This window comes from Cotesia glomerata, linkage group LG1, assembly GCF_020080835.1.
Source record: "Cotesia glomerata isolate CgM1 linkage group LG1, MPM_Cglom_v2.3, whole genome shotgun sequence".
NCBI lineage: Eukaryota > Metazoa > Arthropoda > Insecta > Hymenoptera > Braconidae > Cotesia > Cotesia glomerata.
This window is the reverse complement of record NC_058158.1, coordinates 22,120,610-22,137,861: the sequence shown is the minus strand read 5'-3', so window position 1 is coordinate 22,137,861 and position 17,252 is coordinate 22,120,610. Positions and strand designations below refer to the sequence as shown.

Sequence of the window (17,252 nt, the reverse complement as noted above, 5' to 3'; positions counted from 1 at the left end):
GTGCTTGGCTAACTCCAACTTCATCATCTCCATCCATCGGTTAATCCGGCTAAATGTGATATCGAAAGCCAGATTGATCTCTTCCAAGTGTTTCGCGACAATCACTACCGCTACATCATCGGCATATGCAACAAGTTTCACCTCCGATGGTGTGTGTGTGTGTGTGTGTGTGTGTGTGTGTGTGTGTGTGTGTGTGTGTGTGTGTGTGTGCGTGTGTGTGTGTGTGTAAACCTCTTATAACTTTTGAACGGCTTGACCGATTTTATCGCAGTTGATGTCATTCGAAAGATCCGCCAAACTTAGATTTCCTGTAAGTTGGAACCGATTCGGACCAGTAGATTTCGATAAATCGCGAAAAAAAGTGAAAAAAAAAGTTGTTTTTTTTTTTCATTTTTTTTTTACATATCTCCGAATTGGCTGAACCGATCGACTTCGAAAACTAATCAGCTCTTAACCTTGAAAACCCGCATCGATCGCCACCAAAAGCGGTTGATTACGGAAGCCCGGTTGGCTCACGGTAAACTTATGAGACAGTGGCGCTACACAGACCCATTTTTAACATGTGTGCTGCGAATTTAAATAAAAGTGTATCGATAACTGGTAAAAATTTCACAGGTTAGTTTTTAACTTGTGCACTTGTGCACTTGTGAACTGGAGATAGGGACAAAATGGCGTCATACAATAACCCTAGGCTTCAAACCCCGGCCGCCATTTAAAAATGTCAACAATAACAACTCATACGGTAGCCAAGAAAGTCGTTGCTAATTATCGCGAAATAATTTGATAAAATATCAGTCTTGGTTTATCATAAAAGTGTAGATATAAAGTATTTGGCTATTAATAATAGTATCGTCATACAAAAACTATTGACATAATTAAAATCTTATTTAATTATTATTATTTAATTCGTCAATAGAATCAGTATGCGTTGCAACATGTGATGCTGTAAAAGAACCGAAATATTTTTTTTGGTCTGTACATTTTTTTTTTTAATAAAAATGGATGCTGTGAAAGTATTTGATAACAACGGTTTAGTTGAATTAACTGTAAAAAAAAAACAGAAAAATATCTATTAACACTATTAAAAGATACTTCTCCGGTGCCAGTAGCCTAACTTACTATGAAAATGGCGAAAAATCCGGCGTTGAAATTGAAAACGAAGATCTTTTATTAGTTAAAGATGTCAATGAATATGAGATTTACTATGCTAATCATTTAAAAGGTGAGTTAATAAAAATTTTCGAAAAGCTTAACAAAATGTTAGTTGGTAAAAGAAAACAATGCTTCATAATGTATGCATAAAGTTAAATCTTGATAAAGTTTTCTCTTTAAGTTTACATTTGTAACAAATTTTTGATGCGAGATAATTGGCTAAACTTTTCGAAAATAATTAATTAGTTTTTATTATTTACAGAAAATACTCAAAGTAATTGCAGAAAACGTCGAATTCAAGAAATTATGGATGCACTTGAAAATAAATCAGGTGAACATACTAAAGTTGAAGTTGAACCAAAAAGTCAGGTATGTGAAAAACAAAAACCATAAAATATAAACCTTTTTTATCAACAAATTAAAAAATTTAACTGATTTTAATAGTAATACGAGTTACACTAATATAATTATTCGAGAATACATAATGTTATAAAATATTTGAATATGATAATTCAATAAGTTTTTTTTACATACTAACGTGCAATTTTCATTTTATTTGCAGAAGCCAACTAAAAAAATTCAACGAAAGCTGTTGCACATAGCATGGAAACACAAGAGCAGTCTTGATGAACGATTTTATTAGCAAATGCGAGATCCTGTTGGAGGCATAAAAAAATAGAACTTGATCGCAATTCCGATTATTCTTTTGATGAAATTCGTCAATGGAGTGTAGCTGCTATGCGAAATACTTTTAACGAACATATTTTCGATTTATCTGTAGTAACGTTAGCCAGCAATGATGAAGAAATAATAACTAAGTTTACGAATGTAAAGGGTCAGCAATGTAATTTTTGGGATTTCTCAGCAAAGCTTAAACTAGCAGTACTACCAATACAAGTTACATTAATAAAGTAGAGATTCCCAAAAAAATTTATGTAAATCGAGAGACTCCGTCGATTCAACGGACTTCGCCTTCATTCGGGATCGATTTCAAGTTGCCAAATATGCAGGGCTCTCACAGTATAAGAATTTCAAATAAAGAAAATATTCCGCAAGCAAAAAAATCTGCTATAAATCTACAATCTTCATCTATTAAAATTATTCCACTTTCACATCGGCCAGCATTTACATTGAGTAACGATCCACTGCCTGTGATCATAAATAATACAGCTAATAAATCAGCAAGATCAGGAACGAGTGGAAACACCAGTAAGCAACAATCGTCACCTGAAAAGGAAAATGTCCAAGCTGTGACTTTGAGAGCGCCCCTAATTGACACAAGTGAGCTGGAACTCACTAATAATATCTTAGGAAAAGGTTTATTTGGGTGCGTAGTTTTAGAAAAATGGATTCGGAATGGATCGGAAGTGGCTGTGAAAAAAATTCTTGCTAATTCTAGCCAAAAATACTTGATTCATAAAATAAAAACAATGGATACAGTTTGTCATCCAAATGTTATTTCACTAATGGCTGTGAGCAGTGACGATGTTTATATGTTGAAACACTAAATTTTTCAATCTTAAAAAATTTAATTCCTTAGCCCACTAAACCTCGCGGATAAGAGAATAGTCGCCTAAGTTTCATAAAAAGTTTTGGGATCCACTGCTCTTTGGAATATTCCGCTTCCGTATGAATGTCGGTATTTTGTTTAATAGAAAAGGTCTAGACAAAAGTTCTCGCGCGTGCCAGTTAACTTGCTTTAATTACTTACAAATTTGACTGCGAAGATGACCCTTTGTCCTTGATTGACCCTTTTGATTGACGAGATTGGCCGAAATAGTTGTGTGGTGTTGTTTCAATAATGATATATAGTAGTATTAACAATGAACTCAATTTTATTGCACAATTATTCACTTTTGTTATAATTTTATGAATAACTTGGTAACGCAACTTAATAGAATATTGATAATAAAAAGAACATACACTTAATAATAGAAATATACGTGGTTTAACAATAATTGTGGTGAATTATCACCTAATATGAACTGATAATATTAATAAAAGTAGTATAAGATTTTATAATAATTAATAATAGATTTTATACATGATTTTGCTGAGTAATCACCGAATAGTAGTAATAGTGGTAATAGTGGTAAGATTGACTAAGAAATATCTAGCGTGGTGGTTGACACCGGGGGATAGATCGAAGTGTCGATCATCGCTCAAGTTTTGAGGTTCGTAGCTGATTTTTCCCTCCTCGTGTCGTCTTGTGACGTCACGGGGCTACACATTAATTTAGCTAGTGTCGGTAACGAAAATTTCGGGTGGTAGTTCGCCAGGCTGGTAACATCGGGACATTTTGTAGTGTCTCAATGTATCTTGTTATGGAGTATTTTGAAAGTAGTAGTTTAAGATTCTTTATCAACAATCGTGATGATAGTACTGAAGATTCAGAAAAGATGAACATCAATTACTATATTTGTCTACAAATAAGTAAAGCTATTTCTTACCTTCACGAGTTGATTCCAGTGATAATACATAAAGATATTAAATCCGAAAACATTCTAATAAATAAACATTTCATAATCAAAATATGTGATCTAGGACTCAGTAAGATATCTGACTCGTCTTTGACATCAGCTCTAAATACCACAGTCGGACGAAATTCCTGTGGTACACCGATGTATATGGCCTCTGAAATTTTAATATATAATTCGCCTGCAAGTACAAATTCTGACGTATGGTCTATGAGCTGTTGCTTCGTTGAACTTTTTACAGAAGAAAGTATTTGGTTTGTAAAGCCATTCTCAATGCCAAACTTACGTACAGTTGTAATAGAGAAGAAGAAACCAAACTTAGATGAAATACCAAGCAATCTGCGTAGCCATGTTAGTCAATGCTTCGATCACAATCCCAGTCAGAGATCTAAAGCATTATCCTCAGTTACGGTTTTTGAACGACAGTGGAATGGGCATCGATATTGAATCTGATTTTATTTAGATCTTCAATGAAGCCAAAGTTTCTTGGTAGAAAAAAACTTCCTAAACTTGAACCAATTTTCTGAAGAGTATTAGTTCGTTATAGAAGAGTCAAATAGTTAGTTATACTAGTTTGGTAGTTATAATGATAAGTAATATTTATTTTCAGTTAATTTATTCATAGTTATACAAATTTATGGAAGTGTTACGGAAATATTAATTTAATAAGTTAAAAAATTTTAATAAGTTAAACAGTATTAATGTTACACAGTTTTAATAAGTTAAACAGTTTTAAGTTGAACAATTATCAGCCATTAGTGATATATTTAAATGTATATCAATTAGATGGCTTATAAAATTTTGCTTTGAGTAAAAACTAAACAAAAAAATGTATAGCAATAGACGTCTAAAACCAAAATATTACATTTATTAACATATCTGCTGCAATAATAAGGAAATAAATAATTATTTTATTCGATCATGAATTAAATTTTATTTTTTTTCAACTGACAATTTATTTTGCATATAAATTTCACTTATTTCATAATCAAACTATTTTTCTTGAATTAATTCAAGAGATAGACGGACTATCATTTTCCACATATATGAAGACAACATAAACAATATACATAGATGTAATTATCAATTTTACTGTTGTCTTTTGAATGCAGCATATTCACTTAATATTTGTTTGTACAAGTTGAAGGCTTCAGTAGGGTTTGTTGGTATTTTGAAGTCTGGAATTAATAATTCAGTTAATTCTTTCACTAGTGGATCAAATAACTTTGGTTTCTTTGTGAATCTCTTGATGAGTTGGCCAACAGTATCTACATTTATCATTTTTTTATAATCTCGGCAGTTATATTGATAAGGTAACTGGAAAAGGGCATTTGGTTGTCCACCTAGATGATTTCGTGCAGCTTGTCGTCTGATGCGATGTTGGTTCCATAGCTTCTTGTTACAGTATAACCTCAATATAACGAGCTTCAATATAACGAATTCCTCGATTTAACGAATTTTTCAAAATCCCCCAGAACTGCTCATAAGAGTCTATGTAAAATATATCTTTGTAACGTCCACGTTTTCCAATAAACTTATTCTAATTAATCCCCGGCTCGAAATTTGCTCGCCGGAGTCCAGGGTCATAAACGGGGATCACATTATAAATAACAAAATATAAACAAAACACTTGATTTTAAATAAATCAAAGAAAAAGGAAACCTCTTTATTGGGCTGATCATGTTAATAAACGATATAAACAATATAAACAAATTGAATAATATAAACAATACATTAGAACACTCTTTTCACACATATTCGCGGTTCAAAATCATTAACGCGGTTCAAAATCAAGAAACAATATAAGCAATATACACTAATACAATAGAAACTTTCTATCCAAACATACACGACAGTATTCACGATTCAAACTCAAAAACGCGGTCTACAAAATAATAACTAATTTCCCAACAAACCCCCCCCCCTTTCAGGGCGACTAGTCGTCATCCCTGTGGGGTCCTAAACTCTACCCTGAGAGCAAGTGGAGAGTATCCTCCTCGCTCCCACCTACCCGGCTTATGATCACCTACCGTACCTCAGCTGAAGGCTTCGGCACGGGGAGTAGCACTTTCATCCGGTCGGTTCACGATACTTACCTGGGCCTTGGTCAGACTCCAAGTAGAGTATCATCTTCTAGAATTACTTGGTGAAGAGTCTTCTTCCGAGTAATTCTCCCGAGAAAGAATTGCTTGTCAAAATTATTTTCAAAACGGAACTTAACATATTTTTGAGCCATCACTACAAACGAAACATCTTCACCATCTATCGAGGCTCGCTCAAGCTTAACACTCGTCAAAAATTTCTAAGTTTTTATTTCCCAAACACAATTCTTTCAAATAATAATAGTTATTTCTTTCATTATCCATCCATTCGCTTCGTCAAATTCACAATTCTTTATTATTTCAATCGCAATTTCTTTCATTATATATCCGTTCGTTGATTTCCCATACTAAATTGTTCTCGGGACTTAAAAAAGTTCTCACCGAGTAATAATTTGTTATTCTTTTAATTTCTTTTACAATTCGTTTCTTTTGCTCGCTTAATTCGCTTGGCTTCAAAATAATTTCTCACACACTTAATTTCTTAATTTAATTATAACTTAGGTAACAACAATATATTATTATTAACTAAATAAATACAATAATTAAATAATAATCACCGCAATAATCTTAATAATTGTTTCTATTAATATTTAAATAATTAATAAAAATAAACCAAAATACTCAAATACTCAAATACAAAAAGTAAAATCTGGGTCATACCTTTATATTACGAATATATTTTTCAAACAACCTCAATATAACGAAAATTCAATTATGACCTTTTTTCGAGTAAAGAATCAAAAAATGAAGATTAAACTAATATCATTATTTTTAAATCATGTTATTAATTTCCTACGCTTACATTTTATGTTTATATTCTATGTTTATGCATTGATAACGATTTCTATTTTGATTTTCAACTGATTTAAATGTTTTCAAATAATAAATTCTGTGTTTTGATTTAAATGAGTTATTTCCTGATGAAAATGATCTATATATGATTGGATCCAAAAATTGTCCAAGTCTAATTATATATAATCATATATAACTATACATAACAATATTTAATTATATATTATTACTTCTAATTAATAATTTTATACATAATTTTACGGCTGTAACACCAGCAGTCACCCATCTAACTACTAACTTCGCTCAACGCTGCTTAACTTTGGTGATTAGTGATTGGGTTATTAATGGAAATTTTCTTACCTTGTTATAACGAATCGAGTTTAATCTAACCTCGATATAACAAACCTCACTGTTACGAATAACTCGATGTAACGAATAATTTATATTTCCCTTGAGTTTTGTTATATCAAGGTGGCACTGTATTTTGTAAGTCGTATTTTAACAACGGGCCGAAACAAAGCTGCAAACACTTGATGTGTAAACTGCTCCCATCGAATAAACCTTTTTCTTGCATACACTTGAAAAGTTGTATGATGTAACGGACTGATGTAACGGCGTCGACGTAGTTTATTGCCATAACGATTTGCTATGCCTTCAGGATCTAATATCTTCAATATCTTGTAGACAGTTTCTTTTTAACGCGAAGTTTGTATTGTAATTTTAATTTTTTCCATAGACTTCGATAACCTAAGTTATAAATACAAGAATTAACCTCTTCTATAGCAGCAGCAATAATGTCTCGCATATTTGATTCTGGTACATATTTTCGTTTTAATCGCAGTGTTGACAAGATCCTCTTGAGTGTGCTCATAGAAATTGATATGTCATGTTTCGTGATTAACAATTGACGAATGTCAGAAATTTTATAATTTTCTAAAAAGTATTTTTTTATGTAAAATTCTGCCATGGTTAAATATTTTTCTAAACTCCAATATCGCTATAATTTTTTACAGTACATTTATTAAAAATTATAAACTTTAGGTAAATGTGGAATTGAGTAAGACTACATACTGTTTATTTTTTTATAATTTTCGACTCAAAACTAAACACAATTTTCATAATTTCCCACAAGCACTGTTTTTTTTTTTTTTTATATTTACAATCAGGTTCTATTATTGTTTATAACGATTCATAATACAAAAATAATAAAACTAAAAATCAACACGTCATCAATTTTTGACTTTATAAACCAAGACTGATATTTTATCAAATTATTTCGCGATAATTAGCAACGACTTTCTTGGCTACCGTATGAGTTGTTATTGTTGACATTTTTAAATGGCGGCCGGGGTTTGAAGCCTAGGGTTATTGTATGACGCCATTTTGTCCCTATCTCCAGTTCACAAGTGCACAAGTGCATAAATTAAAAATTAACCTGTGAAATTTTTACCAGTTATCGATACACTTTTATTTAAGTTCGCAGCACACATGTTAAAAATGGGTCTGTGTAGCGCCACTTTCTCATAAGTTTACCGTGAGCCAACCGGGCTTCCGTAGTTGATGCGTTCGTGAGATATCGTTGTCGAAAAAAATCGAAAAAAGTGTTTTTTTGTAATAACTCCGAAATTTTTCATCAGATCAATTTTTTTGTTCAGAATGATTTATAGAGTTTGAATCAAATACATCGATTGCCGCTAACCACGTGTAAATCGGTTTATTCATTCAAAAGTTATAGCAGTTTAAAAATTTTAAAAATCGTGTTTTATCGAACTTTGATAAGATTTTTGAGCTCGAAGAGCTCAAAAGCATAGGAAAGCTATCTTTTTGAGCTCGGAGAGCTCAAAATAACACATGAACTGTATTTTTGAGCTCGGAGATATATATATTATAACGGGTATTTTCGTTCCCGTGCGTTAGCGAGGACGAAGTCCGAAATAAATAATCTGGCCTACCTGCGTTAACTGTTGTTGGGCGCCAGGAGCTTTGCTCCGATCACGTCGATTTCCGGTTACTTCGGTCCGGGACTCTCTTCGTCAGGTGGCGGGCCTTAAGGGTACGACTTAATTATAGAAGAACGAGGAAAGTATTCGGGATTGCTCGCATTAATTCGCAATTAATTAAAAAAAATTAATCAAAAAAATTAAATTATAAATTTATTAACAATAAATGAAAACGGTTGGTTCTATTGACAAATCAAGAAGTACCCGAAAAGAAAATTAATAACAATAATCGTCGACGCTGTCGTCGATTCGCAGTTCGCAACCCGAACAAGGAAAAAGTTCAAAGTCGCCGCAATAATAACAATAAGTTAATCCTAATAATCCACTTAATAATAACTCGCTAAATACTAAAAAAAAATAATGAACCTTCGCTCAGCTAAATTAATAACCACCGAATCAGAAAAATCAATCTTCGCTCAAATTAATTAACGGCAATTAATTAACTAAATAAAACAAGAATCTTCGCTGAACTCAAGTAAATACAATTAAGCAAGATAATAAAACATAAATCGTTGCATCAATTCAGTTAAGTTCAGTAAATTAACAAAAAAAAATTAATCTTCGCTAAATTCAGTTAATAACAATTTATTAACTCAAAGAAATAAATCGAATGACCAGCTTTAATTAATGATGATTAATTAAATAAGTAAACTCGATAATCGATGCGCCAAAATTCAGTTAAGAATAGCCAAATTAAATTTCAAGATTTAAATAATCTATTCGCCGAATTTAATTAAACTTTAATAAAATTCAATCGTCGAATTTACTCAATAATTAAATTAAATACTTAAGTAAAAGATAATTAAATAATCACTCAGTTCTCTGTCACTGAGTCTCACACAGTTCAAATTCTATTCTAAGTCCCAAACGCTCCGCTGAGAGTGGGCAACTTACGTCCGATTGCCTGTCTCGGACGCGGCAGCCGTTTCTCGGGTTCCCTCTCCGTAGGCGAACCTCTTACTCAATGTCGGTAAATCGCACGAACCCGAAGCTCGATCAATGGGGAATCGAACTCATCGATTACCCCGGGAGTACAAAATCAACCAGCGTAATTCTTATAACGAACAATAATAATTATACAACCGTAAACACACACAAAAAAAATATGGTGGTACCTAAATACCTCGTGGGATTATCTCTGCTGACTGACTCAACTTAGCCTTGACGTTTTTACACTATGACTCGACTAGTGTCGAGTACAATTAGTAATAAATAAATTAATTATTTAATGAACCCAATCCAACTGTTTAATTAACAAAATCGAATCCCACGAGCTACTTCAATTGAGACAAAGCCACTCACCCTGGTCACAGCGTCGACCTGAAGTTATTCCTGGGTTGTTTCTGCCACCAAGTCGCTCTCGGCTTCCACGTCGGACTCTGGGATAATGGATTCCTCGGCGAGGATACTTGCTGATTTTTCGGAACACGGACACGTCGACTAACAATCACACCAAAACACGCGTCGTACTTTATGACGCTTTCGTCGAGTAACTAATTAACAACAGCTAATTATCGTCGCACCGCCTTTATTTTTCGGCAACCCAAAATCAGTACACTACGTCGTGGCTAATTAAAATATACGTTAGATTTCAAACGCAAGAATTATTCAAGGATTTTTCCCAAAAAATAACCAAAAAAACTAAGTACCGTAACAAACGTGTCCGAAAGTCGAAAACGTGGAAGAAGAAACATCAGCACATGTCGCATTCTTCGTCTCTCCCCTTTCTGCTGGGTCCGTCGTTAGCTGTGAACTCCAGAGATGGCGTCGTAAGTCCAATTTTCCAATATCGACGTTTTGAATGATGTATTGGCTGGAGCATTGGCGCGCTCGACAGCTAGCTTTACACCTTCACGCATGCGTCGATTGCTCACTTCGAGTTCCGATCAGTCCGTCGTTTTGCTCGCTCTCGAGACAGCCATCCTCCCGTCGTTGATGATCTTGCAGGTTACCCACGTCGATGATCCTCGTTGTTTCTCTTCGCGGGTTCGTGGCCGACGTCGTTAGTACCGCCACAATTATTAAGTACTTAAATCTAACTTAAAGCTACTTACTTACTAAATTAAATTACGTATTATCGCATTAGATTTTGGTTTCGCGCGCAATCGAGCTTCGTTCGAGTTTCTACACGCGAGGGCGACTCGGTCGCGGTGAATCCAACCAATGGGCATGAAAAAAATAAGAACTCAATTAAAATTTCCTTTAAAATTAAATTAAAAAATGTAAAACTAGAGAACAACGTCTTAACAGGCGGCGCTAAAAGCGTCCTGTTACAATATATATACATATATTATAACGGGGTTTTGCCTGACCCGGGGATTTACCAAGCCAGGCTCACCGTTTATATTGGAAATTTTTAGCTTACTAAAAAAAAGAATTATTATTAAAAAAGGACGCCAGGAGAATGATCAATTAATTACTACTGCGACTTCGGCTCGCTGTTACCTCTTCCTCGGGGTGGCGGGCCATGCTGAAATACTCGTCATTAAAAAATAGGATAGCAAACTAAACGAAAATTCTTATAATTACTCGAAACAAAATCAGAAGAATTTAACAGAAAAAAATAACAATTTATTTAACAAAATATACGTCGGAGGTCGATATTAACTTTTAACAAAATTATTAAAACGTCGTAACTTAACGTTTCTCTTAATTTTAAACCAAATTTAAAACGTCGTCACCTCAATTTTATTTCTCACACTCGCATTCATACATCGGCAATCACACTATGTAATAACAGCATTACAAAAAAAAGTAATCGTAAAGCGTTGAATCTTCGCGTATTATTTTGTTAATCAAAATATTTTACAAAATTACAACGTGGACTCGAAACGCTGGATTCAACACTGAACAAGAACGTCGTCTTACCAAGCAATTGAGCGTCGTCCTCATCGTAGCAGCTCGGAAAAGCTTCATGCGGTCGACTCGATAAATGAATTATTTAAAAAAAAAAATAAATACTTCAATACAATTTATCAATTAATCGCAAGTGAACAAAATCGCGACAATACTTCGAAATTAACTTTAGGTTGCGGAGCGCGCAAAAGCGCGTCCGAATCCGTCAACAGTCTAGCCTCGAATCCTCTTCCTCATAGAGAAGTACCCGCTTCTCCCTTCGTTGAAGTTGGCGGCGCTAGTCTTCATTTCCATTGGAATTGATCCCCGTCGATAGTTGATCTAGGTCCGTATAACAGTCAACGGACCTCCACGACAGTCTTTAGTCACCTCTGCTCCTGCAGTACTGACTGAACAACTGTCATCGATGGTGATCGTCGTATTGGAACATGCGGCAATGCAGCGTCGATTGTCCTCAGACCTCTCGGGTGTTTACGCCGCCCGGTGCCTCGCTCACTTCGGTACTCGCTTATTGTCGTAGCTCTATCCTTGCCGCTCCAATGCATAGCCTCGTACTCGCTCTGACTCCCTCTGTCTTCGTTACTCGCCCAGCGTTACGTATTTATACAAAATAATTCATAAAAATTAGTAAAATTTTCATTCAATCACACATAACATTCACAACGTTGGATTCGAGCCTGGAAGGCTATAATACCCCAAGTATTGGGCGTCGAATAAAATCTACCACGTTACAATATATATATATACATATATATATATATATATATATATATATATATATATATATATATATATATATATATATATATTAGGGTGCTTTTTTTTTTGCGACTATTTTTTTTCGTTTCCATCCCGAAATTTTGTTGGAAATACACCCAAAAAATTCCCTGAAAGTTTGAGCCCTTAATATTAATATTAAGTACTCCTACACAGCGTGTGAAGATTTCCCATTTGAAATATACGAGAACTTTCATTTTTTTTTAAATTTCTATAGCTCAGTGGCATTTCATAGCATCACTTTGACCATGGACGGGTTTTTTTCAGAATTGAATGCTCTACAAAAGTGTCCATTGTCGCGAAGTCGTAACTCATACTGGCGGGGTAGTACGGACCACCAAACCGAATTTTTTATAGAATTCTTGTTTTTTCACTCATTATCTCATAAACAACAAGACAAACAGAAAAAATTTTAATGATAATTTTGTAGGAAATTCAATTCTCTACAAAAAAGGTCCTCAGCACCAAATCACTAAGATCGATATTTTCTGAGATATTAATCATTGAAGTTTACGTAGCATTGAATTTCCACAAAATGTTGAATCAAATCTTAAAAAATAATGATTTTTTTATTCGTATCATAATTATAATTAGTAATTACTTATTGATTAAGTTACAAATTTAACGTAAAAAATTTTTAATTGTATTTTTCTGAAGTTTTTTATTTTTAAATAAATTTCTCATTTAAATCACCCCATAATATTTGAATTTATCATTTAATAATTCAATTTCAATGAAATTCTAGATAAAAATATATTGTGTATGATCATTACGAATAATATAGGATGTTTCTTTGTTGCTGTGTATTGTGATACTGATTAATTGCGGTTTATTTTTCTTGCTCTGGTAGTACTACTGAGCTTTCACTTGACCTTGATTGCGTTCAACAAATTTCCCCTTTAATTGCAGCGCTTTCTTTGTTTTCGCGTACTAATCCCGCGAGAGTAAGAACAAAGCTTAGTGGGCATTGATCAGTGTGACGCCGTTGTATGTATACTTTGTTAAATTTGAGGTTAGGTCGACTTTAACCATCATTAAAATGAGTGAAAAAATTGGTAATAAAACTTGGAATTATTTAATTGGATTTGAAAGAAGCCAAATAAATAATAATAAGCTGCCTTCGTATCGTGACTTACTAAATTTTTTTATGTATAAACATCAGTCTTTAAAATTAACTATTCGAAATAGTGCTACTAGTGTTATTAACGATACTAATACTATTCGGGCTAGTTTCAAGATTCCAACTATACGTCCTCAGCACAGTCTTACGAAGTTGGAAAAATTTTATGCCGAATATATAAAAGTGAAGACACATCACAAGAGGAAAAAAAATCGAAAGCACAAAAACAGAATGTTGAAAAGTTTAACCAAAAACTAGATAAATTGTTCGATATTTCGAATTCCACAATGGTTAAGAATTTGCCAAAAGAGCAGCAACAATTTCTGAATGAGTGTCAAAAGGGGAAAACCAATCTTCACTCGCCCGTTACTAATTTCTTGCCGGTGGAAACTTTTCAGAATAAATCTGACACTGAACAGGAGATAACAAATGAAGATAATGAGAATAATACAGACGAAATTGGTTAGTTTCTTCTCACATACAACTATAAATTATCAAGCTCAACAATCAATCATTTTTAATAATCGAAAACAATTTCTTATAATTTAGACTCATATTTTTTCTACTTACTTGTAAAATTTAATTCGCATTAAAATTCTAATTTTCTTAACCTCATTTTCTGAAAATTGAATTCTATATAATTTTTCAATATTTTAAAATTTGTTTCTAGATTCATAACTTTTTTTCTAATTATTAGTCTATTATTTTTGGTAAAATTTCTATCAAGTAAATCTGAATAAGTGAGATAAATCAAAATTTATTCAATTTTGACAAAAATTTTGACTTGAATAAAAAAAAAATTTGTTTTCGATTTTTTTGCAGTCAAAAATTCCCACGCTATTAAAAAATTAAAGTCTCTGTAACCAATAAATTTAAAACACATATATATCATTTTGTCTTATTTTTATTGGGGAAAATTGACGGAAACTCAATTCAAAGAATATCTTTGCTTCTGGATAACAGAAGCTGAATATAAAATTTGAAAAATATTTGAATCGATTGGGTTTATTTATTTAATTCTGAAAAAATTGTTTTAGGCATGAAATTATCGCAACATTCGATGCCAGCAAGTTTTTGTAGTCTATCATCAAATTCCAGTGGGTTGAAACGAACATATTCTGATTTTGAGGATGAACTCCCTGTACCTCCTAAAAAGAAAAAATCAATATTTTTTAAGATTTGATTCAACATTTTGTGGAAATTCAATGCTAGGTAAACTTCAATGATTAATATCTCAGAAAATATCGATCTTAGTGATTTGGTGCTGAGGACCTTTTTTGTAGAGAATTTAATTTCCTACAAAATTATCATTTACATTTTTTCTGTATGTCTTGTTGTTTATGAGATAATGAGTGAAAAAACAAGAATTCTATAAAATTCGGTTTGGCGGTCCGTACTACCCCGCCAGTATGTGTTACGACTTCGCGACAAGGGACACTTTTGTAGAGCATTTAATTCTGAAAAGAACACGTCCATGGTCAAAGCGATGCTATGAAATGGCACTGAGCTATAGAAATTTAAAAAAAATGAAAGTTCTCGTATAATTCAAATGGGAAATCTTCACACGCTGTGTAGGAGTACCTAATATTAATATTAAGGGATCAAACTTTCAGGGAATTTTTCGGGTGTATTTCCAACAAAATTTCGGGATGGAAGCGAAAAAAAATAGTCGTAAAAAAGCACCCTAATATATATATATATATATATATATATATATATATATTAGGGTGAGCCAAAAAAACTAACCTATCGAATATATGGGTTAAAATGAACCTATATATCGAAAAAAAAATTTCCCTGCAAGACAGGATTTTTAGCTCAATTTTGAAAGGTGACGGTGAGCATTCAAAGTTTCCCATTTAAATAACACATAAAAAAATCTTTTTTCATTAAAAATAATATAACTTTTGAACCGCTTGAGATAAAAATTTTTTGATGGCGGATTCTTGAAGGGCATTAAATTTCCTATAAAATCATGCCTGGTTCCATTTTTTAAAATCAAAAATTCATATATTTACTGGTCATGAAAATTGAGCAAAAAATCAAAATAAGCAATTTTAGGCATTTATTGTGAGAAATTTTTATATTCAAGAAAATAAATTACTTTGAAACGGGATAAGTAGAGGAGGGGGGGGGGGGTATACAAGTATTATTTATGTAAAAGCGTGGTTTAAAGCTCCTTGTCCGATAAGCGCTCCAGCTCAAGACTTAGATTTCTTGGAGAAGTTGATTAATTATAATTAATCAACCGGCACATAAAAAAAAAAGTTGTCAGTACTTTTGACGGGACCCATATATCTTAATGTATTTCGACCCGCTGAATCCGAATTTGAGGTCAGTTTGACCCGTACACCGTCAAATTTTCGAGAAAACTTTGAAAAACCGAAAAAAATGACGAAAATCGACAATTTAAAAAATTTTTTTGACCTAAACTAAGCATGATTTTAATGTATTTCGACCCGCTTAATACTTATCTGAAGTTTATTTAGACCATAAGCCATTAAAAGTTTAAGTAAATTCCAAAAAACCCTGAGAAATTGCAAAAAAAGCAAAAAATAACAAAAAATTCCAGATATTGTGTTAAAAAAAATTTTATAAAATTAGATCAATCATGATTCTCATGTATTTCGATCCGCCAAATATAAATCTCGAATTTATATGGCTCAGACATCTCTAAAAATCTAAATAAATGGCAAAAAACCACTGAAAATTAAAATAAATCAAGTCCGTTATGATAAAAATTAATTTTCGAATAAAAATAACGAATTTTTAACATCTTATCCGATTTGTGGAATATAAATTTTGAATTTTTTGACCTAAATCCTCAAAAAATTTTAGTTAATTCTACTTTTTTTTTTATATCGTTTTTATTACACCTGTGTCTTGGTGCAATCCTCTTGCAACACTACTGTTAGGCCAACAATCAGGGTTCACGAAATATCCCTGCTTTTTATGTTTGTGGGATAGTCGCGATCGAAAAAATCACTATGTTAAAAAAGAATGGCCAACGATAACGAATTTGAATCCTGGTTCTCACAATGTTACCCGAGAACCTCTAATTGATCCTTCCAAGTACTTACTACCGCCACTTCACATGAAGCTTGGTCTAATGAAGCAGTTTGTCAAAGCTTTAGACAAAGATGGCAACTGTTTCAAATATTTGGGGGAAAGCTTTCCAGCTATAAGTGATGCAAAATTGAAAGAAGAAATTTTCGATGGACCTTAAATTCGGACTTTATTTAAGGACGATAATTTCGAATATAAAATGAACGAGATTGAGAGAGCAGCATGGGCAAGCTTCAAAGAAGTATCACAAAACTTTTTAGGGAATACAAAAAGTAAGAATTACGTGAATTTAGTTGAAGAGTTGTTGTACAACTACGATACTTTGGGTTGCTTGATGAATTCAAAATTGCACTATGTAGATTCTCACCTTTCACACTTTCCTGAAAATCTTGACGATTACAGTGAAGAGCAAGGCGAAAGATTCCATCAAAACATTAGTGTAATGGGAAATCGTTATCAAGGAAAGTGGGATATCATTATGATGGCTGATCATTGTTGGACACTGAAGAGAGATCTACCTGAGAAAATAAAAAAGCGAAAGAGAAACCCTTTATGTAGGTCATTTGTAGATAAAAGGGTTATATATAAGCGGAGAATGAATTAAAATTAAAAAATAAACGGTTTTGAAAAGATTTTTTTAAAGAATTAAAATTTTTTGAGGATTTAGGTCAAAAAATTTAAAATTTATAATCCACAGATCGGATAATATGTTTGATTTGATTTTGATTTTCAGTGGTTTTTTGCCATTTATTTAGATTTTGAGAGATGTCTGAGCTATATAAATTCGAGATTTATATTCGGCGGATCGAAATACATGATAATCATGATTCATCTAATTTTATAAAATTTTTTTTAACACAATATCTGAAATTTTTTGCTTTTTTTTGCTATTTTTTGCTTTTTTTACAAT

The 17,252-nt window shown here is 32.6% G+C and overlaps 1 protein-coding gene across 3 annotated transcripts in view; it reads left to right on the top strand.

The window, feature by feature from the left end:
• The window catches only part of LOC123272603 (protein cueball), a 95,390-nt gene that overhangs the window by 22,114 nt on the left and 56,024 nt on the right, over positions 1-17,252 (top strand). Inside the window, exon 1 of one of the 3 annotated variants that reach the window (XM_044739526.1) lies at positions 14,467-14,488. The exons of the other annotated variants lie outside the window; for them this stretch is intronic. Within the exon in view, the coding sequence (XP_044595461.1) occupies positions 14,482-14,488 (7 nt within the window). The 5' untranslated portion in view covers positions 14,467-14,481. Of the gene's footprint in view, positions 1-14,466; positions 14,489-17,252 lie in introns of those variants that run through there. 3 annotated transcript variants of the gene reach the window in all.